We start from the raw sequence: 26,540 nt of genomic DNA, 5'->3' as shown, positions 1-26,540 counted from the left end.
TTAAATGTTAAAAATATGTATTGAAAGGAAAAAGAAGTGCACCCTTGTGTAATATGATAAACAATATTTGGGGCCCAACCAGTCTTTAAAAAAATTTCTAATTAAACATTTTTCAATTAATAAGCATTTATTTTTTCTCCTTTCCATCTCCCCTAACCCATTTTAAGAAAAATGAAAGGAAAATAAAACTTCTAAACAAATGTGCATGGGTTTTTGAGCACCCTTTATTTAAATGGCAACATGTGAGGGCAGTTTGCGTGGCTAGCCTTCTATTAAGAAGTAGAGTGTTAATACCATGATTATTAATTTCTTTCTCACAATGGATTGATTTTTGCTCTCTTTTTGCATTTCATGACATAATTTAGAACTATCCCTATGTAATTTCCTGGGTATTGACCATTCTCTTAGGTCAAAGATGAGAGAGCTCTAGAAAATCCAGTTAATGAAAATAGTGAAAGTTCCACTTTGAAATTTTTGTTTGCTAACTAGTATTTTAAAAGACTTGACTGTTTTTCAGTGGGAGGTTGATTTCCTCATGGCAATTATGTTCAGTGAGCCTTGACTCCTAATATAGGTTTCCTTTGTTCCTGTTATTGTGTTTCTTCCTTTATTTGCCTTCCAAACAATAGAAAATTCAGCTGTAACTTTTTATAAGGAGATTAGTGATGACACATCCCTGAGTACTTTCAGGATATATTTAATTTTTGGCTTCCTATTCTTTTCCAGCTCCTTTTCTTCACAAAACAGAGTAAAACATAGAAGTTGGGAGCTTTTAAATACTATAATAAATAAGAGATGAATCCTTAGAGGCTAGTTTTTAGAGAAAAAACAAAAATCATTATGAGATGTACTTTTCTCTAACTTTCATGTCCCCCTTTGTCTTCTGTTTTTCAAGTTAAACATTCACGAGTTCCTTAACTAATCCTTTAATTATGTAGACAAAAGTTTCTTCTTCTAGATACTCCACTCTGGAATTCTGTAGTCTTATAAATGTACTTCTTAAATTGCGGTACCTAGAACTGAATAAAATATTTCAGATGAAGTTCAACAAGAATGAAACAAGGAAGGAGTATCACTTTCTTATTCCTGGAAACTGCCTCTTAATGCAACCAAGATTGTATTGATTTTCTAAATGTCACATCTCACTGATCATTTGTATCCCCAGTACTTAGCATAGTGCTTGGCATATAGTAGGTGCTTAATAAATGTTTATTGACTTACTGGTGATTTATATTGACCTTGTATAATCCACTAAAGTTACTAGGCTTTTTCAGGACAATTGATGTCTAACTATGCTATCTTCTAACTGATCTTTTGTGTTGATAGTTGATTTTTTGTGTCCAATTGAAAGACTTTACATTTGTCTCTGTTGAATTTCACTTGACTCAATACGATGCTCTAGCCTAACAAAATCATTTTTAATTCCATTTCTTGTCTTCCATTATGTTGGCTATTTCTTTCAGCTTTGTGTCATTTATAGATTTGATGCATATGTCTTATCTGTACATATCTATAGCCAGGATATCAATTTAAACATTTTAAATAGCACAAGACTATCTGTATTTACACAGATCCCTGGGATAGTCTACACAGGAATTTCTACCATTGACATCGAACCATTAACAGCTATTCTTCAAGTATGACATTCTACTAGTTCTGAGTCCATCTGATTATTATTTAGTCCACATCTTTCCACTATATCTAAAGAAAAATATTCAAATTATTTAGCAAAAATTTGCTGAAATCAAGGCAAATTTTCTACAGAAGGTTCCCATTTGCCACAAAGAGTAATCCTGTCAAAAAAGGAATTAAGATTAAGCTAATGTGATCTGTTAAATTGTAAGTTTCTTCAAAGCAGGGATTATATTTTGCCTCATTTTGTATCCTTAGTACTTAGCACATAGTAGGTACTTAATACATGTTTATCAATAAAGAATCCGTTCTTGATAAAGTAATATGGGTTTTTGGAAACCATTATTTCCCTTTCTAGATGTTCCTAACCATTAATAACAAACAGAAATCGCCAGTATAGAATTAAACAGAATGAAGATAATGAGTTGGAGAAGCTTGGTGGTATGGTGGATAGAAGGTGAGGCTTGGAGTCAGAAAGACTCCTCTTCCTGAATTTAAATTGGCTTCATATTTATCCTCTTTACCTCAGTTTTTTCATCTATAAAATGAGCTGGAAATGGAAAATGACAAAACCATTCCAGTATCTTTGCCAAGAAAATCCCAAATAGAGGCACAAAGAACAATTGAACAAAGACTGAACAACAAAACAATAACAAAGATAGTGAGCTAGATTGCCTTGAAAAAGTTGCAAAAATCATTTAATTTATATATTTTTACTGGGAAAAAAAAAAACCTTTTCATGTTATTACTGGTCTACCAAGAACGTTCTTAGGGCCTGAAATTTACGTTGAGATTTCTTTCTAATAGCATGACTAATCTCTTGTAGACACTAGATGTTTAATAAATATAAAGTGACCCAAAGCCTTGGCACCAATACCTAATTGAAAAAGGCCTACTACTAATTTTAGTGGATTATACAAGCTCAGTATAAATCATCAGTAAGTCAATAATTGATAACACCTCTTTAAAAAGTCATTTAATTCTACAGATGTAGGCAGTATGGTATAATGGAGGGGGAGGGGGGAATCTTGGATTTAGAGATGGAGAGGGAGGTCTTATGTTTGGATGGAGATAAGTCTCAACTTCTCCTAACCTCAGTTTTCTGAGTTATCCAAAAGTGGATTGACCTGCCTCAAATAGATAATAGTTTCCTTTTCATCTAAAGGTTTTCATCTGAATTAAAATTTGTGGGGTATGAGATTCAGAGCATTCTTCTCTGATAAAAGTTGTATTGGATGACTTCTCAGGTCTATTTCAACTCTGAGAATCTCTGGAATTCAGTTATAGTTCTGAATATTTCTTATATAAGAAAGTTATTTCCTTGAAGAAAAAAAGAATTTTGAGCAAAATAATTTAGGAAACAGTGCACTCTTGTGATAAAAAATGGTTTTTCAAAATGATTTAGCTTCTTCAGATGTTTGAAAGGCTATCTTGTAGAAGCAGGTTCGGCCAGACTAAAGAAGATATCGGTAAGAATGCTGGTTAGAAGTTGCTAAGAGCCAGATTTAGGCTAAGGAAATGCTTTTGTAAGAATCATCCAAAAGTAAAACATCCCAATTCATTGGAGTTCTTTTAAGTAAAGTCTGGATCACTTCTTGACATGGCACAGTGAAGATTCTTGTTCAGCTATGGGTTAGGCTTGATGGGTTAAGGCCCCTTCAAACCCTGAGTTTCTGAAACTTACTTTTCAGTGACTGATGAGGGCCACTTTTATTGTGAAGTTTTTCACAGCTGTAATTTTTCTTTCACTTAAAAAAAAAATTGTGCCATTACTTTGCTGCTAGCTTTTGAAACAAAACAAAACAAAAAAACTTAGAAATGCATAAAAATGTTGTGTGTGCTTGCTTCAGGGATGAAAATGGAGGTTCCATGTTGTTATGAGCCAGAACTTGAAACAAGGTTATAACTCAATGGAATTGATGGAAGCAATGCTTGTGAGTTGGGTTTGCATCTTTAAGAGTTTACACATTAGAGCTCACACCTTGGAGAGTTCACACATTAGCTCACACATTAGTTCACACGTTTGGGAGATTTCAGGGTTCAGTATGAGATATCCAAATTCACACCTCCTATAATCCCACTCTCAGAGGAGGAGTCAATCTTTGAGTTTACACCTCTAAAAGAGCATAAAAAGAGCTTCAGTCAGTCAGTCAGTCAGTTCAGAAGATTGCCAGGAGTCGGAGTTGAGCTAGAGGCAGAAGCTGGAAGAGCAAAAAGACAAGCTACAAGAGCTCTTGGAACTAAGTAGAGAAATAGGCCTCTAAGAAAACTAACCGGGCTATTTTGGAGGAAGCAATAAAAAATCTGAACTTTTAACACCTGGCTGTATTTGAAGTGATTATTGATTTGAACTGAAATGAAGGCTGCCTCCAGAGAACCTCCCCTGAGAAACCTGCTCCCAAAGAGAACCATTATATTATAAAAAAGAAGAGAACACCACACATGTAATGAGGTAAGGAAAGGACAACTGGCTAAATGCTGATGGTCCTAGAAAAAAGCAACTCAGGTACCAATATCTGAACACGCCTCAGAAGACTCAATTTGTCCCTAAAAAATTGAAAAAAATGTCTGTCTCTGGAAGTATTGCTGAAAATACTAATTTATAGCAAGAGGGAAGTCAAGGAAGTGCTTTCACAACCTTTGCTTCCTTCATTCCTTAGCACTATCTCTTCTACGTGCCTTCCCTTCATCTCTTACCCCTTCATACTTTCCCCACTTTAGCTGCTGTCCTCCACTCACAGGCCCTAAATATCTGATTGACATCCTGGTAATTCTCAACTCTGCTTCTCACCTTTCCCTGAGACCTCTTCCCTTTTGAAATGAAGTCCATATTGCTGCTTCTCAATTTGAGATAGAATAACCTGAGTTAGAACTCTGAATTAATTCATTATATAGGATTTGGTGGCACAGTGCACAGAGTGCTGGGTTTAGAACCAGGAGGACTCATCCTCATGCATTCAAATCTAGTCTTAGACTCTAACTAGCTATGTAATGTAGGCAAATTCCTTAAAGCTGTTTGTCCCAGTTTATCACCTGTAAAATGAGCTGGAGAATGAAATGGCAAACCAAAACTCACAGGGTCATGACTAAACAACAATTTAACTTTTTTCTTTTTTTTTTGGTCTTTATTTTCTTTCATATCATGGCTAATATAGAACAATGTTTTACATGACTGCATACATATAATCTGTATCAAATTGCTTACGTTCTCAGGGGGAGAACTATGAGAGAGAGAGAATTCGGAATTCAAAAATTTAAAAAGCAAATGTTTACATTTTTTAATTAAAAAAATCATAATCATACAGCTGACTGAGTAGCATAAAGCATGTCAAAGTGCCATAAAAAAATACTGTGACACATGTGAACACAGTTAACTATATTCTCTGCTTCCTTCAATATCAACATTACATACATTAAACATGGAGACATTATTCAGTATCATGAAAGATTTCATACATCGAGTCCAAATAGAAGATGGTTTTCCTGTTAATGGTGAAGATCTTCAAATGTTCTGATTTATGAATGGCACTTAAATGCATTGAAATCCAGAGCACTGTTCATTAACATTGTTAATCATTAAAAGAGCTCAATATATCATTGTATTCTCCTCAGATAGGCACTACTGAACATGGAAAACAAGCCTGGCCCAGGATTGGATTTGCATTTAAGAAATTTTGTATATTTACTGTAATACTGAGGTAATTGTTTCTCAAAAAATCACCAAAATTTTCCCTCTGATGCTGTATGACAGTGAATCATAGAACACGCCAATATCTGAAAAATCAAAATTTCAAATGATCCAAAAGACAGTGAAATAGATTGTATCATAGTAATCAGCAGTAATTTGCATACAAGAACTAGAGTAAGACATGTCATCAACAATATATATAAAACCAGAAAATAAGATGGTTATATAACCAGAGTAAGGTACAGCACAAGTACAACACTATGATCCATAAAATACTAAAAAGAACCCAAGAATCATATGGGATAAGCTAATATGGAGGGGTTAGATGCTTAGGTGGAAAAATTATATATGCTAGTTAAATTGTGAACCCATCAAAATATAAAAGCATTTTGTTTTCTCATTATCATTAAATATTGTTCTTTGCCAAATATTTAGAAGAGTGGAAAATGTACAGCCTAGAGGCCATATAAGGCCCCAAAAATGATTTTCAAAGGCCACGATGGGTGATAAGTTGAAAGCTATCTACAACAACTTCCCACTTCCTGAGTTCTATAAGTTGATAATTTTGTATGACCCGCAAATGATGTTATAAATATCAAATAGCCCTCGGCAGAAAAACAAGTTCCCCACCCCTGATTAGAGGAATAGATTTATTCCTTTTGCATTATCTGTCCAATTTTATAACTATAAATTTTGTTCCCACTTGATTCTGTATCAAAACAAATGCAATTAATGCTTAATAATTAAACTTTTTTAAAGCGTATACTGACAGACATTTAGTGCAAATGTAGGACTAATAAAAAGGAAAGTTGTGTACATGTAGAGTTTTACTTATCAGTCATATATAGGTTTAGATAATTGCATAACATTGAAATACTGAAAATTACATGTCTGATTCTAATTCAAACTACAAGGAAATTTAATTCTCTTCTAGAAAACCATTTTATCAGGGTTTTGGTTTTTTTTTTTTTAATATCAAGCATTATGTTATTTGGAAATATTCTAGGTATTTAGCTTTCCCTAAGGCTATGATTTTAATAAGGACTCCAAATAGTGTTATAATTACCTCATTATATATAAAGCTTTTTAAACTGTTGTTCACTACTGACCCCATATTGGGTGTGTAACTGAAGGTGGAGGTCATGAAAAGTTTGGCAACAATTAAAGATTTCTGAACACAACAACCAAAATTAATTCAAAATCAAATACTTAATGAATCCAAGGTGTTTCTGGCAGTGCTTGACCAAGTTTCATCATTGGATTTCACTGCACCCTTGGCTCTGAATATACAGTGTGCATACTTTGTACTGCACATACATAAATGCTGCCAGAAGCATCTTAGCTCAAATTCCAGACTGGGTTGCATTAAAAATTTCTTGGGTGAAAGGGGGTTACAAATAGAAAAAGTCTAAGAAGCCCTGATCCTATAGTACTCTGGCTGACCTTTGGACAGAATCTTTTTAAATAATTAAATAATAATAATAATAATTAAATAATAATTTAAATAATTACAAATCAAGCACATAGTATTTATATAAATTTTTAAAAAAACAACTTACTCTGTATTGATGAAGTAGTGATATGGCACATTTGCCTGTCAAACCAAAAACAAATCTTTGTGTTATCTTTTTGCCAGTAAAAGTCTTAAATTATAAATCAAATTTGACATCTGTGAGCCATTCTATGATTTTTTTCTTCATGTGAACATGAAATGTGAAACAGCATTCTATTTCCAACTTTTATTTCATTGGCACCATACTACCTAATACTTACCTTAGAACCAGATAGAGATTTTAGAACCATCTGTGCTGGAATCCTATTATTTTCTTACTTGAACTAAAAAATTGTTGGATCTAGGCATAAATGGGAGATAATATTAAAATCACTTATTTAAAATAGCAAAAGAAAAAAAAGTACCTTAAAAGATTAAGTGACATTGAAAACTGACTGGTGCTGTTTTTGTTATTTCAGCAATCCATGAAGCTACTGAAACTGAATGTTTTCCCCCAGTATTATTCACTACCTCCTCCCTCCCTTTTTTCTCTGCCCTCTTTTTCATTGAAGTATGGGTTGGATATGGTCCCTTCCAAAACTGAGATTCTATAAAACCAAGAGAGTATTATAGATAGTGTGGTTTAAGACATTTATGAAAAAGAATTATTTCACTTCATATCACCTAAAATTGTAGTGAAATATTGCAACTTACCTACCTTTTTCTTGTTTGGAATTTATTTGGTAATGGAGAGTCACAGGTAGTATCTGCCAAAATTTATATTCCTCTGGTATAACCTTTTAGAACTTAGGTTCTCTTTTATGTCATTGTGAGAGGTAGGACTCTAGGATTATAGCTTCAGAACAGGAAAATATTTCAGAAGCCATCTAGTCCAACTCTTATTTCATAGTTGAAGTCCAGGAAAATGATTTATATAATTATTATAATATTATAAACATAAGTGACTTACCAATTAATTCTTGATGGCAATGTTAAGATATCTAACCCTTTACCTACCAGTCCCTGAAGTCTTTTTTAGATCAACATTTTTGATGTGATGATTAGCCAGTACACTTATCAAATCCTGATTTCCAACTTGGCAATATGCATTTGTCAAACAATCACAAAATAGTGCTGGGGTTTAGAGTTTCCTAGTTATTCATTCCAAATTTCTTCTTTTGATAATTATGCAGTTGAATGGCTCCAAAGCATATCTTTATTAGGATAAGTTAATAGACTTTTCAAGCTATTTCTTAGTGTTTTTCTTATGCATGTATCATATTTATCTTTTTTTTGCCTGTTTCAATTAACAAAATTCCAAAAGTATGAAGAGGGTTCGCCTTTACCTCTGTATCAAAATAAACAAGATAAATTTCTATTATGCCCTTGGATCTCTTACAATAAAACATCATCTCCAATTTGGATTTGTTTGTTTAGGATTATTTTTCAGAATTTGTTAGACCTAAATTCATCTATAAAAAGAAAAACGCCTTTGTCACTTCCCAAGCTTTATTTTAAAAAATGATATTTTTTATCTAAGGTCATTATTTTAGGAAGAAATGCAACTTACAGTTATGTAATGAATCTCTATATAACCAATCAATAATAAATTTGTACCAGTCACCAGGGAAAGTACAATGATGAATGAAGATGATGAATAAGAACAAATTCCAGAGGAAAGAGAGATCAAGTTGAGCAGAGTAGGATAGGGAAGACTTCTTACAGAAGTTCATAGTTGAACTGGGACCCAAAGGAATACTAAGATTTCATTAGATGAAGGAGAATACATTCCAAATATAGGAAATACTATGAGTAAAGGCACAGAGTTAGGAGAGAACAGGAGATATTAATGGCAATGGAATAGCTTGATTAGAATTTAGAGTATGTTATAGGATGTTCCTGGGATAAGGCTAGAAAGGTAAATTATAGTAAAATCATGAAGGTCCTAAATAGAGATCTTATTGTGTCCAAGCAGTAGCATAATAGACTTGATATTAGGAAGACCTGTTTTCAAATTCCACCTCTTGCACTTAATAACTTCGTTAAGTATTGGTGAATTATTTAATCTTTCAGCAATTCAATTTTTTCATCTGTAAAATGGAAATGAGAAAATATGTGGAAAGTGCTTTGCAAATCACTATAAAAATGTTAGTATCATTATTTTATTATTATGGTGCCAAGCTTATGAGTTTGGAATTTATTTGATAGTGGGGAGTCACTAAAAGTTTTTGAGCAGTAGAATAATTTCATGTTCATTTATTTCATTTAGTAAATATGAAGTGCCAGTTACATTCAATAGCAGACAACATCTTTACTATGACACAATTGACTGTAAGATGTAGATAATACAAAACTTTACTACTGTTTTTTTGTTGCTTATGAAAATCTTTTGGATCTAAGATATAAGCATCATTCTGCATCATTCAAAAGTTTTCAAAAGAAAAAAAGCTGGCTACTGATAACCATATGTATATACCCCAAAATACTAAAAAAACAAGTCCAAAATAGACCCAGCTTTGAGATTCTACTTTACACCCATTTGATTGGCAAAGATAACCAAAAAAGAAGGAGCTTCTAAGACAGCTCTTTGAAGGATTATTATAAGAGAGGCACATTTTCGTAGAATTATAAATTGGTCCAACCATATTAGAACCAATTTAGAATTATACTTCCAAAGTTACTAAACTCTATGTACCTAGCAATACTACTACTAGACAAATACTACAAAGACATCAGAACCAAAGGAAAGAACCTATACTTACCAAAAATACTTATTAGCAACACTTTTTGTTGTAGTAAATAAATAAATAGACATAAAATGTGAGTTCTCAATTGGGAAATGATAGAACAAATTGTGTTATACTAATTTAATGGACTGCTATTGTCCCATGAGAAATAACAACAACAACAACAACAACAACAACAACAACAAACTGAAACAGAATAAAGTAAACAAAACTAAGAGAATAATGTATATAAAGATTATGATATTGTAAAAGACGCAGAAAAACTTTGGAATTCTAATTAATACAGTGATCAATCACTACTCCAAATGAAGGTGGTAACAGGTGATGAAACAGGTAAAGCACTAAAATGAAAAGTAAAGTGTAGAAGGGGCAGAGCCAAGAATGTGGAGAGGACACCCGTTTATTTCTGAGCTCTCCTACTACCCTCACACTAATTATGAAATTCAGCCTCTGCATTAGTGCTAGACTGCCAGAATCCATGGATATTGGGAATGCAACAAATTACCAGCAGAAGATAATTTGGGAAATTGCCATAAAAGGTCTGTTTTAGCATGGGAGGTGGCCAGGCACAGGCAGGCAAAGTACAGAGGCCAGCATAGACTGTACAGATCCAGGGTGGGGTGCAGTCTCTGCCTGGCAGTGCAAAATCTAAGAGGAGGAACCTACATCAGTGTTGGGGACTTTGCCATAATTGCAAACCAGTAGATCAGCAGAAAAATTTTAAAACATCCAACACAAACACAAAATGTAAATTAGTGACTGGAATATTAGCTACACATTCCCCAGTTTCCCAAATCATTGTATGGATAGACACTGTTTTGTAAGTGCTCTCAGGAAGTGAAATGGTCAAGCCTACTGTGCCTGGAGGCAAGAGATCCATAGGCTGGAGAGAAACAGATTTCACCTCTCCGGGGGTATCTCAGTAGTCCCAGTTGCATACAGCTCTATTCTCCCCGATTATAATCCTTTTCTCCCATTGGATTGCTTCTTGGCTGATTGGTAATATCTGAATACTGAACTTCTAAATGCTCTCTGGGTGTAGCATCGGGTCCCATCATGCCCCAAATGTTTTTTGTCTGGGGGCCTGGGCCTGGACCCCACATCCCATTTCCCTGAATCAATCTACATTCTGATGCCCAGTGGAAGCCTCTGTTGCATTTTGGACATGGGGTTTTGGGTCTTGTTCTCCCACCCTATCTTTATGCCAACATTGAGCTTTCAAATGCCCTACTTTACCACATTGAAAGCATTAACAAGTCTCTCTGGAAGTCCCTTGCCAAAAGGGACCTTGTCTTCCCATGTTCTGATCTTGAGAAGTCTGTGTCATAGCCTGGGTATAAAAGGTATTTGTGCCTACTGTGGCACAGCATCTTATTATCTCTTCTAAAGTAGCATCCTTATGTTGTCCTAGTATAATTCTTCTACAAACCTCATTAGCATTTTCTTTAGCAAGTTGCCTTATTATCATTTGTATGATAGCTGTCTGCAGATGTCCCACAAAATCAGCAAAGGGTTCATTTAGAACTTGTGCTGTTTTCGTGAAGGTTTCCCCTCTATTTTGTCTTCATGGGAGGGTGTCCCATGCTTTGATAGCAGAAGCAACAATTTACTCATATGCTGCTATAGGGTAATTAATCTGTGCTAAAGTGTCTGCATAATGACCTACACCTGTTAGTTGGTTAGAGGTGACTGGTATGTTAACTCCAGGTTGCCTATTTCGTTGGGCTTGTATCCTACAGAGTTCACTATATTCAGAAAGCCACAACAAGTTTTGCCCAGGTTCTAAACATATCCTTGCTATAGATTTCCAATCATTAAGGGTTAAAACTTCAAAATCCAAATTTTCTAATAATATCTTAACATAAGATGATGTAGACCCATAAAGAGTACAAGCCTTTTTCAAATCTTTGATAATTTCCAAATTAAACAGTGTATTTTCTTTTTTCTTGACTTGAAGAGTCAAACTCTTCAATCACAGGATATACTTCTATTTTTAAATTAAATGTATCTTGCCCTTCCTCTTTAGCTTTGATTAGTGCCCCTTGTAATTTTGTCATAGGGGGTGGACAAAGTTACTGCACAGGTGGTGCTGATTGTGTCACTGCTTTTCCCACCCCTCCTCCTCCTTCTACCCAGGAAAGAGAAATTGAAGAAAGCCCATCAAGATATGAGGAATGCTCTAAGGGCGCCTGCTCGTTCCTATTAAAACATTAAGGGAATATAGGAATAATTGGACTTTTCCTTAAAATAGTCAATAGTATCTATTTAAAACCATCAATCAGTAAGCATCATATGTAATGGGGATAAATTGGAACCAATCCCAATAATATCAGGAGTGAAACAAGTTTTGCCCACTATCACCATTACTATTCAATATTGTATTAGAAATGCCAGCTTTGGCAATAAGAGGGGAAAAAAGAGACACTAAAGGAATTAGAGTAGGCAGTGAGGATACCAAGTTATCACTCTGCAGATGATATGATGGTATACTTCGAGAATCCCAAAGAATCAACTAAAAAGCTATTAAAAATAATACACAACATTGGCAAAGTTGCAAGATATAAAATAAATCCACATAAATCATCAGCATTTTTATACATCATTAACAAAATCCAATAGCAAGAGATACAAAGAGAAATTCTATTTTAAATAACTGCTGATAGTATAAAATAATTAGGAATCTATCTACCAAGGAAAAGTCAGGAACTATATGAGCAAAACTACAAAACAATTCGCACAAAAATAAAGTCAGATCTAAACAATTTGAAAAATAGCAAGTGCTCTTGGATAGGTTGAGCAAATATAATAAAGATGACAATACTACCTAAACTAATTTAGTGCTATACCAATCAAACTCCCAAGAAACTATTTTACTGACCTAGAAAAAATAACAAAATTCATCTGGAAGAACAAAAGGTCAAGAATTTCAAGAGAAATGGGGGAAAAAATCAATTGAAGGTGGTCTAGCTGTGCCAGATCTAAAACTATATTATAAAGCAAAGGTCATCAAAACCATTTAGTACTGGCTAAGAACAAGAGTAGTTGATCAGTGGAATAAATTAGGTGCAGAGGACAAAATAGTCAATAACTATAGCAAGCTAGTGTTTGACAAACCCAAAGATTTTGGGATAATAATTTACTATTTGATAAAAACTGCTGGGAAATGGAAACAAGTATGGCAGAAACTAGGCATTGACCCACACATACCTCTCAGATTGGCTAAGATGACAGGAAAAGATAATGACAAATGTTGGTGGGAATGTGGGAAAACTGGTACACTGATACATTGTTGATGGAACTGTGAATGAATCCAAATATTCTGCAGACAATTTGGAACTATGCTCAAAAAGTTATCAAACTGTGTATACCCTTTAACCCAGAAGTATTTCTACTGGGTTTATATACCAAAGAAATCTTAAAGTAGGGAAAGGGACCCACATATGCAAAAATATTTGTGGCAGCCCTTTTTGTAGTGGCAAGAAACTTGGAAACTGAGTGGATGCCCATCAGTTGGAGATTTTGAGGAAACAGGCGTGCAGGATTGTATTGGTTCAAATACATTAATTTAATATACTTTTTTTAAAAAATCAAGTTGTATGTGGTAAAAATGTAAGATTTTATCCTCTTTCTGTTCTTTTAATATCGGCTTTTCAACTAGCATTTATTAACCACTGGATATGCATAAAAAAGCAAGAGACAATCTCTACCCTCAAGGAGTTTAACCTGTAATGGTGGAGATAACATGAAAACAACTATATATAAAGTGTATATATGTATATGTATAGAGATAGCTATATCAATTTAAGATAAATTGGAAATTATTATCAATAGAGAGAAAGCAGTAGCATTCAGGAGGGTCAAAGAAAAATCTATATCTAATTAATGATGGAAATAGGAGAAATAAATGGAATAAGTAACATTTGCAGATTCACTCTTATTTCCTATGACTATATAAAAATGCAATTGAATCCTTTCCTCAAAGTGAATTGAAGACAAGTGAATGTCACTTAAGTTTTTTTAATATAGAATGTTAATTTGAATGATCTTTTAATACATGAAAAACTTCACAAAGGACTATTGTCCAGTTTTTCATTATAAAATTTATGCATAGTAATCACTAGATGGCACTAAACACACATTGGCAGAATGAAAAAGTGGGTTACTCTCCAAAGACTGATGTATTAATACTGTACAAACTAGTATAAAATTTCTCTGTTAAGTATATCATACATTGTACATCATCTCTCTCATAAATATTTTTACTTAATATATCTTCTGGGTGAAAAACAGTCTAATTGGACTGTTTACACACACATATATGTATACATATATGTGTGTGTAAACAGTCCAATTAGACTATTATATGTGTGTGTACTCTATAGTACTTTTGAAGAGTTAGGGAAACAAGAATATCCCTAACCTACCCTTCAGTTTTACTGGTTTTACTATGTCATCCACCATTGTTTTCCTTTATGTTTTTGGTTATTTGTTCTTTTAGGGTTTTTTTCTGAGCACTAATTCTTTTCGTTACTTCTTTTCCTATTTAATGTTCTTTCTTTTCTTGGAGGAACTGAAGGAAATGGAATTTTCTCTTTATTTTTAAATAAAACCATGTCGCACTGGACATTTAGAAATACCATGACTCTAAACCATGTCTGAGATTTACCGAGTCAAAGAATTAGCCACAGATGTCCAAAGAGAGCACAATACTATAAGCGAAAAAAAAATTTGGGGGGGGGGGGCTGTTGATGATCTCATGGTGACACAGGTTACATTAACTGTTGAATTTTCTATTTTTTCTCTGAGAAATTGGGACTTAAGGGAAAGAGACTTAGACATATATTGCCTTTAAGACTACAGTTACACCTTTCTTTGAAGTCTAACCTTTTGTTAATCATAACTTGAGGATCTTTCCCTCAAAACTACTTTTTCTCAAAAGGAATCCTAAAAGAAGAATTGGAATATGAGCTGAAGCTGTGATTTCAGAGTATAAAGAGTTCTGGGTTAAAAATAAATAAATAAATAAAACTTTCAAGATACTTAAATAACTTACTTGCCCAGGATAACACAGGCAGTATATATTAGAAGTGGGGCTTAAATATGAAAAGATGCTCTAAATCACTATTAATCAGAGAAATGCAAATTAGATAACTCTGAGATACCACTACACACCTGTCAGATTGGCTAGAATGACAGGGAAAGATAATGCAGAATGTTGGAGGAGATGTGGGAAAACAGGGACACTAATACACTGTTGGTGGAATTGTGAATACATCCAGCCATTCTGGAGAACAATTTGGAACTATGTTCAAAAAGTTATCAAAATGTGCATACCCTTTGATCCAGCAGTGTTACTACTGGGCTTATATCCCAAAGAGATTTTAAAGAAGGGAAAGGGTCCTATATATGCAAGAATGTTTGTGGCAGACCTCTTTGTAGTGGCCAGAAACTGGAAACTGAGTAGATGCCCATCAATTGGAGAATGGCTGAATAAATTATGGTATATAAATATTATGGAATATTATTGTTCTGTAAGTAATGACCAACAGGATGATTTCAGAAAGGCCTGGAGAGACTTACATGAACTGATGCTGAGTGAAATGAGCAGGACCAGGAGATCATTATATACTTCAATAACAATACTATATGATGATCAATTCTGATGGACCTGACTATCTTCAGCAATGAGATGAACCTAAATCAGTTCCAATGGAACAGGAATAAATTGAACCAGCTACACCCAGCGAAAGAACTCTGGGAGATGACTAAGAATCATTACATAGAATTCTCAATCCTGTCTTCCTGCATTTTTTATTTCCTTCATAGGTTAAATGTACACTATTTCAGAGTCTGATTCCTTTTGTACAACAAAATAACTGTTTGGACATGTAAAAAAAAAAGTGGGGCTTAAGCCCACATTTTTCTGATCTAGAGATCATCTTTCTAATCTATCAAGCAATACTGCCTGAGAATTAGTTTTACACAGGAAATATTTTACATAAAAATCAATCAGTAAATATTGATTTAAGCATCTGCTGTAATGTTCTTGTTGGTTTTCTGGAGGTCTTGGAGGAGCCTTCGTTTCAGCAGATTAATCACCACAATAGTCAGGTATTAAAATCCAAATTCTTTATTATCTCCTTCACAATCTAGTTTCCTTGCCTGGGGCCTGGGCCAGCTTTCTGGAAAGCCTTGGTCTCAGCTGGGGGAGCAGGAGGACCAGCCAGCCACCAGGAGGCTGATAAAGATGGAAATGAATCTCTTTGAGTCTAAGGTCTTGAGCTCCCGCCTCCAATCTGCTTGTCTTCTGTGGCTCTGTCTCTGAGCCTCTTGGTCCCCCAGGAGAGCCACCAAGAGCCTGACTGAAGATGGAATGAATGTGGCTGGCCCTTCTGGGTCTCTCTTAGCCCTTCTGAGTCTGTCTCTGGCTCTCACTCTGGCTGTTGTCACAGCTTTATATGCTCTATTTTGAGTATAAACCAATCATTAATGATATCACTAGGAAACCATTATTTGTTGTAAGATTAAATCAGTTGGGGGCGGAGCCAAGATGGCGGAGAAGACACACACGACTTTCTAAGCTCTTCTCTTACCCTCTTTATCAATATTATATCGAGCCTCAAAAATAGTCTTGACTGCTACAATTCGTAAAGATAAGAAGTAGAACAACTCACCAGCCGAAGAAAATCTGCAGTCTCGCCAAAAGGTTGGTTCCGGGGCCAGGGAGATCGGCGCAGCGGGGAGAAGATAGGTTCGAGGAGAGTCTCAAGCAAGTGAAAGCACAGATCTCAGCACAAACACAGCCCCAACCGCAGTAAGGGCTTTTCCTTGGGGCAGTTGTGATCCTGCACAGCAGGAGGCGCAGCCGGTTAGCCTCAATCTGCGAGTGGGAGCTCGGCTTGGGGCCATAGAGCTTTTCAGGGCGATTTGCATTGGGCAGAGACACTGGGGCAGAGTTCAGGCGGTCTGCGGTCTGCGCTCAGCTGCTAATACTTACAGTCCCACAAGAGGCTCCGGCCTGGGGCAGTGACACTTTCACCATTAGTCTCTAGCGAAGGCAATCGCTAATCCTCAGCCCTACTAAGCCGTTTGATAGCTAGGCCAGTGCTGAATCCACTTCCTGTTGGGGAAGGAAAACTCTCACTCGGAGCACTCCCATACTGGAGCGGAAATCGCTTTAAATCTTTCCCTGCTCTGAGAGGAAGCTGGTAACCCTTGCCTAGGAGACCTACCCTAAAGGCTTTAAAACATGAATAAAAAGATGAAAAGACGATCTACAGCTTCTATGCAGAAAAAGAGCAGGTCAGCAAACCTGAAGAGACCTCAAACAGCAAAAATGCATCAGACTGTCCTCCTTTACATAATGCTCTCATAGAAGAGACCATTAAAAGTCTCAAAAAGAGTTTGAAGATAAATGGGGAAAGGAAAGAGAAGCCTTACAAGAGAGCAACAACTTCTAAATCTAATTGGAAAAGTTAAAAATTCCAGGAAGTCAAATTGGTGAATGGAAAAAATAAAAATCACAGGAAAGTAGAATGTGAATTGGAAAAATAAAGAATTCACTAGAAAGTAGGATCGTGAATTGGAAAAGACAAAGAACACAAGAAAGTAGGATGGTGAATTGGAAAAGAAAATAATTCACTAAAAAAATTAGTGAAATGGAAAAAAATTCCACAGACCAAAACAATACATTCAAAAACTCAATTGGACATATATCAGAAAGAAAGTAAAAAAAGCTAATGAAGAAAATAATTCTTTAAAAATTAGAACTGAACAAATTGAAACTAATGATGCATTGAGACAGCAAGAATCAGTCAAGCAAAACCAAAAAATGACAAACTGGAAAAAACCATGAATTATCTACTTGCTAAAATGACAGACTTGGAAAATAGATCTAGGAGAGATAATCTGAGGATTATTGGACTTTCCAAAACTATGATGAAAAAAGAGCCTAGATACTATTTTACAAGAAATCATCAAAGAGAACTGCCCAGATGTAATAGAATCAGAAGGTAAAATAGGCATTGAAAGAATTCATCGAACACCTTCTGAAAGAAACCCTAAAATAAAAACCCCAAGGAATATTGTGGCAAAATTTCAGAACTATCAGATTAAGGAAAAAATTTTACAAGCAGCCAAAAAAAACCATTTAAAATACCGAGGTGCCATAATAGATCACCCAAGATCTGGCTGCCTCTACATTAAAGGAAAGAAGGGCCTGGAATATGATATTCTGAAAAGGCACAAGAGACTTGGATCAGCAAGAATAAACTACCCAGCTAAGCTGAGCATTTTCTTCAGGGAAGAAGATGGACATTTAATGAAACAAATGAATTCCATTTGTTTCTGAAGAAAAAACCAGAATTAAACAAAAAATTTGATCTCCAAGAATAGAACTCAAGAGATGCAGAAAAGGTAAAAATAACTCTTGAGAATTGTATTTCTGTTGTGGATATACAAAAAATACATATAAAATTTGATTGTACTGATATAACATAAAAAGGGAAGTAGATATGGAAAAGGGATGATGGCAGAATAAGGTGGGAAGGAGGGATAAAAGGAAACCACATCCCACAAAGAGGCTAAGAAACTTATCATATCTGAGGGAATTTAGAGAGGGGAGGAACATTGTGTGAATCTTACTCTCATCAGAGTTAGGCTCAAAGGAAAAAATAATTGACATTTGTTTTAGAGAAAATTCTCTCCGCCTCATTAAAAAGCGGGGAGAGGAAAAGGGAAAAAGAAAAAGATAATAAGGAAGGAAGGGGAAAGACTCAAAGGGGAGGGAGGGATTATAAAGAGGATAAGTATCGTGATACAAAGAGGTACATAAGTTTAAAAAGGGGAAAAGAGGTTGGGGGCAAGAATAAGTAAAAGCACAATCTGGGGTTATTAGGATGGCAGGAAATACAGATTAGTAATTCAACCGTAAATGTGAATGGGATGAACTCCCCATAAAGAGGAGGCAGATAGCAGACTGGATCAAAGTCAGAACCCTACAATATGTTTGTTTACAAGAAACACATTTACTAAGCAGGGGATACATATAGAGTAAAGGTAAAGGCTGGAGCAAAATCTATTATGCTTCAGGTGAAGTCAAAAAGCAGGGGTAGCCATCCTTATCTCAGATCAAGCAAAAGTAAAAATTGATCTAATTAAAAGAGATAAGGAAGGTAACTACATCCTGCTAAAGGGTACATAAACAACGAAGCAATATCAATATTAAACATATATGCACCAAGTGGTATGGCACTCACCTTCCTAAAGGAGAAGTTAAGAGGTTGCAAAGAAGAAATGAGACAACAAAACTGTAATAATAGGAGATCCAACCTTGCACTCTCAGAATTAGACAAATCAAACCACAAAACAAATAAGAAAGAAATTAAAGAAGTAAACAGAATATTAGAAAAATTAGGTATGTTGGATCTTTGGAGAAAATTGAATGGAGATAGAAGGAATATACTTTCTTCTCAGCAGTTCATGGAACCTATTCAAAAATTGACCATATATTAGGACATAAAGACCTCAAAATTAAATGCAAAAAAGCAGAAATAGTAAATGCTTTCTTTTCAGATCATGATGCAATAAAACTACATTCAACAAAAAATTAGGGAAATAGACCAAAAGTAATTGGAAACTAAACAATCTCATCTTAAAGAATGATTGGGTGAAGCAGCAAATTATAGATACAATTAATAATTTCACTCAAGATAATGACAATGATGAGACATCATACCAAAATTTGTGGGATGACAGCCAAAGCGGTAATAAGAGGAATTTTATATCCTTAGAGGCTTACTTGAATAAAACAGAGAAAGAAAAGATTAATGAATTGGGTTTGCAACTAAAAAAACTAAAAAAAGACCAAATTAAAAACCCCCAATCAAATATTAAATTTGAAATTCTAAAATTAAAGGAGAAATTAAAAATGTTGAAAGTAAAAATCTATTGAACTAATTAATAAAACTAAGAGTTGGTTCTATGAAAAAGCCAATAAAATGGATAAGCCTTTGGTAAATCTGATTAGAAAAAGGAGGGAGGAAAAATGAAATTAGTAGTCTTAAAAATGAAAGGAGAACTTTCCACCAATGAAGAGGAAATTAGAGAAATAATAAGGAGTTATTTTGCTCAACTTTATGCCAATAAATTTGATAACCTAAGTGAAATGGATGACTACCTCCAAAATATAGACTTCCCAGACTAACAGAGGAGAGTAAATTGCTTGAATAGTCCCATTTCAGAAAAAGAAATAGAACAGGCAATTAAACAACTCCCTAAGAAAAAATCCCCAGGACCAGATGGATTTACATGTGAATTTTACCAAACATTTAAAGAACAATTGGCCCCAATGCTATATAAATTATTTGATAAAATAGGGAATGAAGGAGTCCTACAAATTCCTTCTATGACACAGACATGGTACTGATACCTAAACGAGGTAGGCTGAAAACAGAAAGAAAATTATAGACCAATCTCCTAATGAATATTGATGCTAAAATCTTAAATAAGATATTAGCAAAAAGACTAGAAAAATCATCTCCAAGATAATACACTATGGTCAAGTAGGATTTATACCAGGAATGCAGGGCTGGTTCAATATTAGGAAAACTATCAATATAATTGGCCATGTTAATAACCAAATTAACAAAACCATACTGATCATCTCAATAGATGCAGAAAAAGCATTTGATAAAATCCAACATCCATTCCTATTAAAAACACTTGAGATATAGGAATAAATGGACTTTTCCTTAAAATAATCAGCAGCATCTATTTAAAACCATCAGTAAGCATCATATGTAATGGAGACAAACTGCAAACCATTCCTAATAAGATCTGGAGTGAAACAAGGTTCCCACTATCACCGTTACTATTTAATATTGTATTAGAAAGCTAGCTATAGCTAATAAGAGCTGAGAAAGAGATTAAAGGAATAAGAATAGGCAATGAGAAGCCAAATTATCACTCTTTGCCCATGACATGATGGTATACTTAGAGAACCCCAGACATTCTGCTAAAAGTTATTAGAAATAATCCACAACTTTAGCAAAGTTGCTGGTTATAAAATAAACCCACATAAGTCATCAGCATTCTTATATATCACTAACAAAATCCAACAGTCAGAGTTACAAAAGAAATTCCATTTAAAGTAACTACTGTAATATAAAATATTTAGGAATCTATCTGCAAGGAAAATCAGAAACTTTATGAGCAAAATTACAGACCACTTTTCACACAAATTAAGTCTGATCTAACCAATTGGAAAAATATTAAATGCTCTTGGATAGGCGAGCAAATATAATAAAGATGACAATATTACCTAAACTAATCTATTTATTTAGCGCTATACCAATCAGACTCCCAAAAAACTATTTTAATGACCTAGAAAAAATAACAACAAAGTTCATATGGAAAAACAAAAGGTCAAAATTTCAAGGGAATTAATGAAAAAAATCAAATGATGGTGAGCTTAGCTGTACCAGATCTAAAATTATATTATAGAGCAGCAGTTACCAAAACTATTTGGATTGAGCTAAGGAATAGATTAGTTGATCAGTGGAATAGAGTAGGTTCAAGGGATAAAACAGTCAACAAATATAGCAACCTAGTCTTTGTAAACCCAAAGATCCCACTTTTGGGATAAGAACTTACTGTTTGATAAAATTGCTGGGAAAATTGGAAACTAATATGGCAGAAACTAGAGCATTGATCCATACTTACGCACGTACACCAAAGATAAGGTCAAAAATGGGTTCATGACCTAGGCATAAAGAATGAAATCATTAATAAATTAGAGGAACATAGGATAGTTTACATCTCAGACCTGTGGAAGGGGAAGGTCTTTATGACCAAAGCAGAACTAGCGATCATTACTGATCACAAAATAGAAAATTTTGATTATACCAAACTGAAAAGTTTTTGTACAAACAAAACTAATGCAGACAAGATTAGAAGGGAAGCAATAAACTGGGAAAAATATTTTACAGTCAAAGGTTCTGATAAAGGCCTCATTTCCAAAATATATGAGAATTAACTCTAATTTATAAAAAATCAAACCATTCTCCAATTGAAAAATGGTCAAAGGATATGAACAGACAATTCTCAGATGAAGAAATTGAAACTATTTCTAGTCATATGAGAAGATGCTCCAAGTCATTATTAATCAGAGAAATGCAAATTAAGACAACTCTAAGATACCACTACACACCTGTCAGATTGGCTAAGATGACAGGAAAAAATAATGATGATTGTTGGAGGGGATGTGGGAAAACTGGGACATTGATTCATTGTTGGTGGAGTTGTGAACGAATCCAACCATTTTGGAGAGTAGTTTGGAACCATGCTCAAAAAGTTATCAAACTGTGCATACCCTTTGATCCAGCAGTGTTACTACTGGGATTATATCCCAAAGAGATTATAAAGAAGGGAAAGGGACCTGTATGTGCACGAATGTTTGTGCAGCCCTTTTTGTAGTGGTAGAAACTGGAAACTGAATGGATGTCCATCAGTTGGAGAATGGCTGAATAAATTCGAGGTATATGAAAAATTATGGAATATTACTGTTCTGAAGAAAATGACCAACAGGATGATTTCAGAAAGGCCTGGAGAGACTTACACAACTGATGCTGAGTGAAATGAGCAGGACCAGGAGATCATTATATACTTCAACAACAATACTAGATGATGACCAGTTCTGATGGATCAGGCCATCCTCAGCAACAAGATCAACAAATCATTTCTAATGGAGCAGTAATGAACTGAACCAGCTATACCCAGAAAAAGAACTCTGGGAGGATGACTAAAACCATTACATTGAATTCCAATCCTTATATTTATGCACACCTGCATTTTTGATTTCCTTCACAAGCTAATTGTACAATAATTCAGAGTCTGATTCTTTTTGTACAGCAAAATAATGTTTTGGTCATGTATACTTATTATGTATCTAAGTTATATTTTAATATATTTAACATCTACTGGTCATCCTGCCATTTAGGGAGGGTGGGGGTAAGAGGTGAAAAATTGGAACAAGAGGTTTGGCAATTGTTAATGCTGTAAAGTTACCATGTATATATCCTGTAAATAAAAGGCTATTAAATTAAAAAAAAAAAAAAGATTAAATCAGTTATACTGAACTTAGAGAACTATTAATCAACCTGCTAAACTACATAATCATTGTCTCATCAATTCCACTGAATTAGCACCTTGAAAGAATCCTTGTTTCAAGAGTTATGGCCCATAACAATCTGCTATTTTCTAGGCACTTTTGCTAAAGATTACAGTAACAAAAAGAAGGAAAAGACAGCTTCTGCCCTGAAGGAGCTTATAATCAAAAGTGTGAGACATTATGTAAATAAACATAGACAAAGCAAGATATATGCAGAAAAATAGTAAATAATTAACAGAGGAATAAAGTAGTATTGGGAAAGATTTCCTGGAGGGAATGGGGTATGCAGAGAGAGGGACAGACAAAGAATTTTAGTTGGAATTTGCAGAAAGACAGGAGGTAGAGATGAGGAGAGAGAGCATTCCAGGCATGGGGTCAGCTAGAGAAAAACTAATAATGCTGGCTTTTGTCACCTTAGATACTTTTCTCTATTTTTAAATTATCTTAATATATTTGTTTTCTACATATTTAAAGTAAATAGGCTTTCAGTGTTTAAAAGCATGATTGAAGTTGTTTTAGGGTGGGATTTATTTTTTGAGACTACCACAAAAATTTAATTGTAATTTTGCAGTTTTGTTTATTTGTTTTAGAAAATGCTGGAATGTATTTCCCAGGAATCAAAAGTGATCCAGGAAGATATTTGTTGCCTTGTCCAGGATCAGTGAAAAAGTGGCTTCGTCAGCTAAAGAATGCTGGAAAAGTTCTCTTTATAATGACCAATTCACACAGTGACTACTGCAGACTTCTCTGTGAGTACGTTATTGGGTAAGTGTTGACTACATCAAATCTTCTTTCATTTGTCCATTATCTCAGACTTGAAAAGAACTTCAGTAGCATCTAGTATACCCAATATCTGGATAAATCCAACATTATTAATAAAGGATAGCCTATAACCATTTTCTATAGTCCCAATTGTAATTGTAAATCTCATTTCTTATATCAAGCATAAATCTGTCTTTCTGTAATTTTTACTCATTTACTCTTCCTAATACTTCTCTGTAAGGCAGGTCTGGGGAATCTTTTTTTCTACTAAGGGCCATTTGGACATTTATAACATCATTCATGGGCCATACAAAATTAACAACTTAGAGAACCCAAGCAGTGGGAGGTTATTGTGCTTAACTTTCAGCTTATCTTCACCTGCAGTTGCCTTAGGAAATAATTTCAAGGGCCTTATATGGCCCACAAGCCTGATGTTTTCCACCCCTGGACTAAAGTTATAACAAATCAACCCTGCTACCTCTTTCCTTTGATGTCCCTTCAGAAATTCAAGCTAGCTAGTGATCCTGTCCCTCTAGGTCTTTTCCACAGTCTAAACATCACCAGTTCTTCTAAATGATCCTCTTTTGATTTCATGTGATCCTCTTCACTAGCTATATCTGCTTCCTGAACATGCTTTATCATTGTCCGCAGTACTCTAAATATATTTTAACCAAGATGCAGTACAACTGTATTATCATTTCTCTCTTCTTTGTAAGCATGGTTTAGTTAGCCCGACAGTCATTTTTTTAAAGCTTTTTCTTTTTGAAACATATGCATAGTTAGTTTTCAACATTCACCCTTGCAAAACCTTGGGGTCCAAAATTATTTTTTCTCCCTTCCTTTTTCCTTCTTCTTCCCCTAGATGGCAGGTAATCCAATATATATTAAACATGTGCAGTTCTTATATACATATTTCCACAGTTATCATGCTGCACAAGAAAAATCAGATCAAAAGGGAAAAAATTAGAAAGAAAACAAAATGCAGGTAAACAACAGCAATAACAAAAAGTGTGAATACTATGTTGTAATCCACACTCAGTCCCCACATTCCCTCTTGATCACTTCACTATTGAAAAGTGCTACAAGACTGACAGCCATTTTGACAGCTATGTAACACTGGCTGTCACATTTAACTTGTATTTATTAAGATTCCAAAATCTTTTCCATTCAGGTTTATACTTAGAAAGTTGGTTATTTGAATCTAAATCTAAAATTATATTTTTTTTTTCTCTATTCCATTTAGTAGTTTTAGATGCAGTCCCTTTTTCTTAATCATGATCTTTCTGGTTTCTGATTTGACTTTCAACTTTTTAGCTATCCTTCTTAGCTTCATGTCATCTGCAGATTTGGTCAGTATAACAATTCCTTCATTTAAATCAGACAGATTTAATGGGGGACAGAAATATGTGGACTCCATGTATATATGCAAATATTAGTACATATATATGTATAAACTATATGTGCATTTATATACATATATATATATATTATATATATACACACATTCAAGCATATGTACATACAAACATAATGTGATTCTGGGCCTTCCTATCTCTTAGGCTAGCTGGAAGCTTTTCCTAGCACAGGTTGATTTGCCCCCTTTTTAGTCAGCGTAGTAACCTTCTACTTTTTGGTTGGACTTGCAGTATTGGTTCTGAACTTAGTGTGGACATTTGCTCATTTATACTCCTATTGCAGCTCAGAACTTCCAGACTCAAACAATTCACTAGTTTCTGCCTCACCAGCAACAGGAAAAAATTTTGAACAGTATAAGGCCAGAGCCTGGGGGCAATTCATTAAAGATATCCCTCCACCGAGCTATTAGTTAGTGGAGTTCGTTCATTCAGCCATTTCTGATTTTACTTAATTACCAATATCTAACACATGTTATTCCATCTTTGTCAAATATTTTTCTAAATATGCTTTGTCTACTATATTCCTCAATGTAGAAATCCTATCAGAAGAAGGAATGAGAATGTCTGTTCTTTATGATAACCAATTTCCTTTCTACATATTTATATGCCTTACCTTTAGTAATACATTTTAAAATTTCCTACTTTGACATGCTGTTGGTATATGTAATTCTATATTATTAACTTCGTTTCATATGTTCCAGTTTTTGTTAGTTCCCTAAATATCCTGTCTGTCATATGTTTGATTCCTTTTTAATAGTATTTTAATTTTCTAAATACATGTAAAGATAGTTTTCAACATTCACCTTTGCAAAACCTTTTTTTCCAATTTTTTCCCCTCTTTCCCTCCTCCCCCCATCCAAGATAGCGAGCAATTTGATATAGATTAAACATGTGCAATTGTTTCTATCTTCATCATGCTATGCAAGAAAAATTAGATCAAAAGTGAACAAAACACAAGAAGGGAAAAAAAAAAGCAAGTAAGCAACAACTACCCCAAAAAAGGTGAAAAATCTATACTTCGATCCACATTCCATTTCCATAATTCTTTATCTGGATGTAGATGGTGCTTTCCATCACAAGTCTATTGGAATGATGCATTTAATTCTTTTTTTTTTTTAATTACAGCTTTTTATTTACAAGATATATGCATGGGTAATTTTTTCTCCCACTCCCTCCCCTAGATGGCAGGTAGACCAATACATGTTAAATATGTTAAAGTATATGTTAAATACAATATATGTATGCATGTCCATACAGTTATTTTGCTGCACAAGAAGAATCAAACTTTGAAATAGTGTTCAATTAACCTGCAAAGGAAATCAAAAATGCAGGCAGACAAAAATAGAGGGATTGGGAATTCAATTCTTAAACAACACAGCAACACCAACATAAAATGAATTAGAAAACAGGACAGAAGAAGAGTGGAACTTTTTCCAAGGATAAGAATTAGAATTGATAGGAATGTGATACATACATATAAGTAAGAATCAGAGAAAATTATTGCTCCTATAATCTGCATTGTTAGGGGGAAATTCCACCATATTCATTCAACTGTCATGAAATAGCAAATCTAGAAAGGAAGAAAGGAAAAGAAGAAAAAGACATTAATTTCCATTTATTTTTAGTATTCTTTTCT

At 34.4% G+C, this 26,540-nt stretch overlaps 1 protein-coding gene across 1 annotated transcript in view; it reads left to right on the top strand.

The window, feature by feature from the left end:
• Nucleotides 1-26,540, top strand: part of NT5DC1 (5'-nucleotidase domain containing 1) — a 247,619-nt gene that overhangs the window by 122,711 nt on the left and 98,368 nt on the right. The window contains exon 7 of the mRNA XM_031964382.1: nucleotides 23,318-23,492. Coding sequence (XP_031820242.1) covers nucleotides 23,318-23,492 — 175 coding nt within the window. The remainder of the gene's footprint in view (nucleotides 1-23,317; nucleotides 23,493-26,540) is intronic.

Source organism: Sarcophilus harrisii, chromosome 4 (genome assembly GCF_902635505.1).
Source record: "Sarcophilus harrisii chromosome 4, mSarHar1.11, whole genome shotgun sequence".
Taxonomy (NCBI): Eukaryota; Metazoa; Chordata; class Mammalia; order Dasyuromorphia; family Dasyuridae; genus Sarcophilus; species Sarcophilus harrisii.
This window is presented reverse-complemented; position numbering and strand designations above follow the sequence as displayed.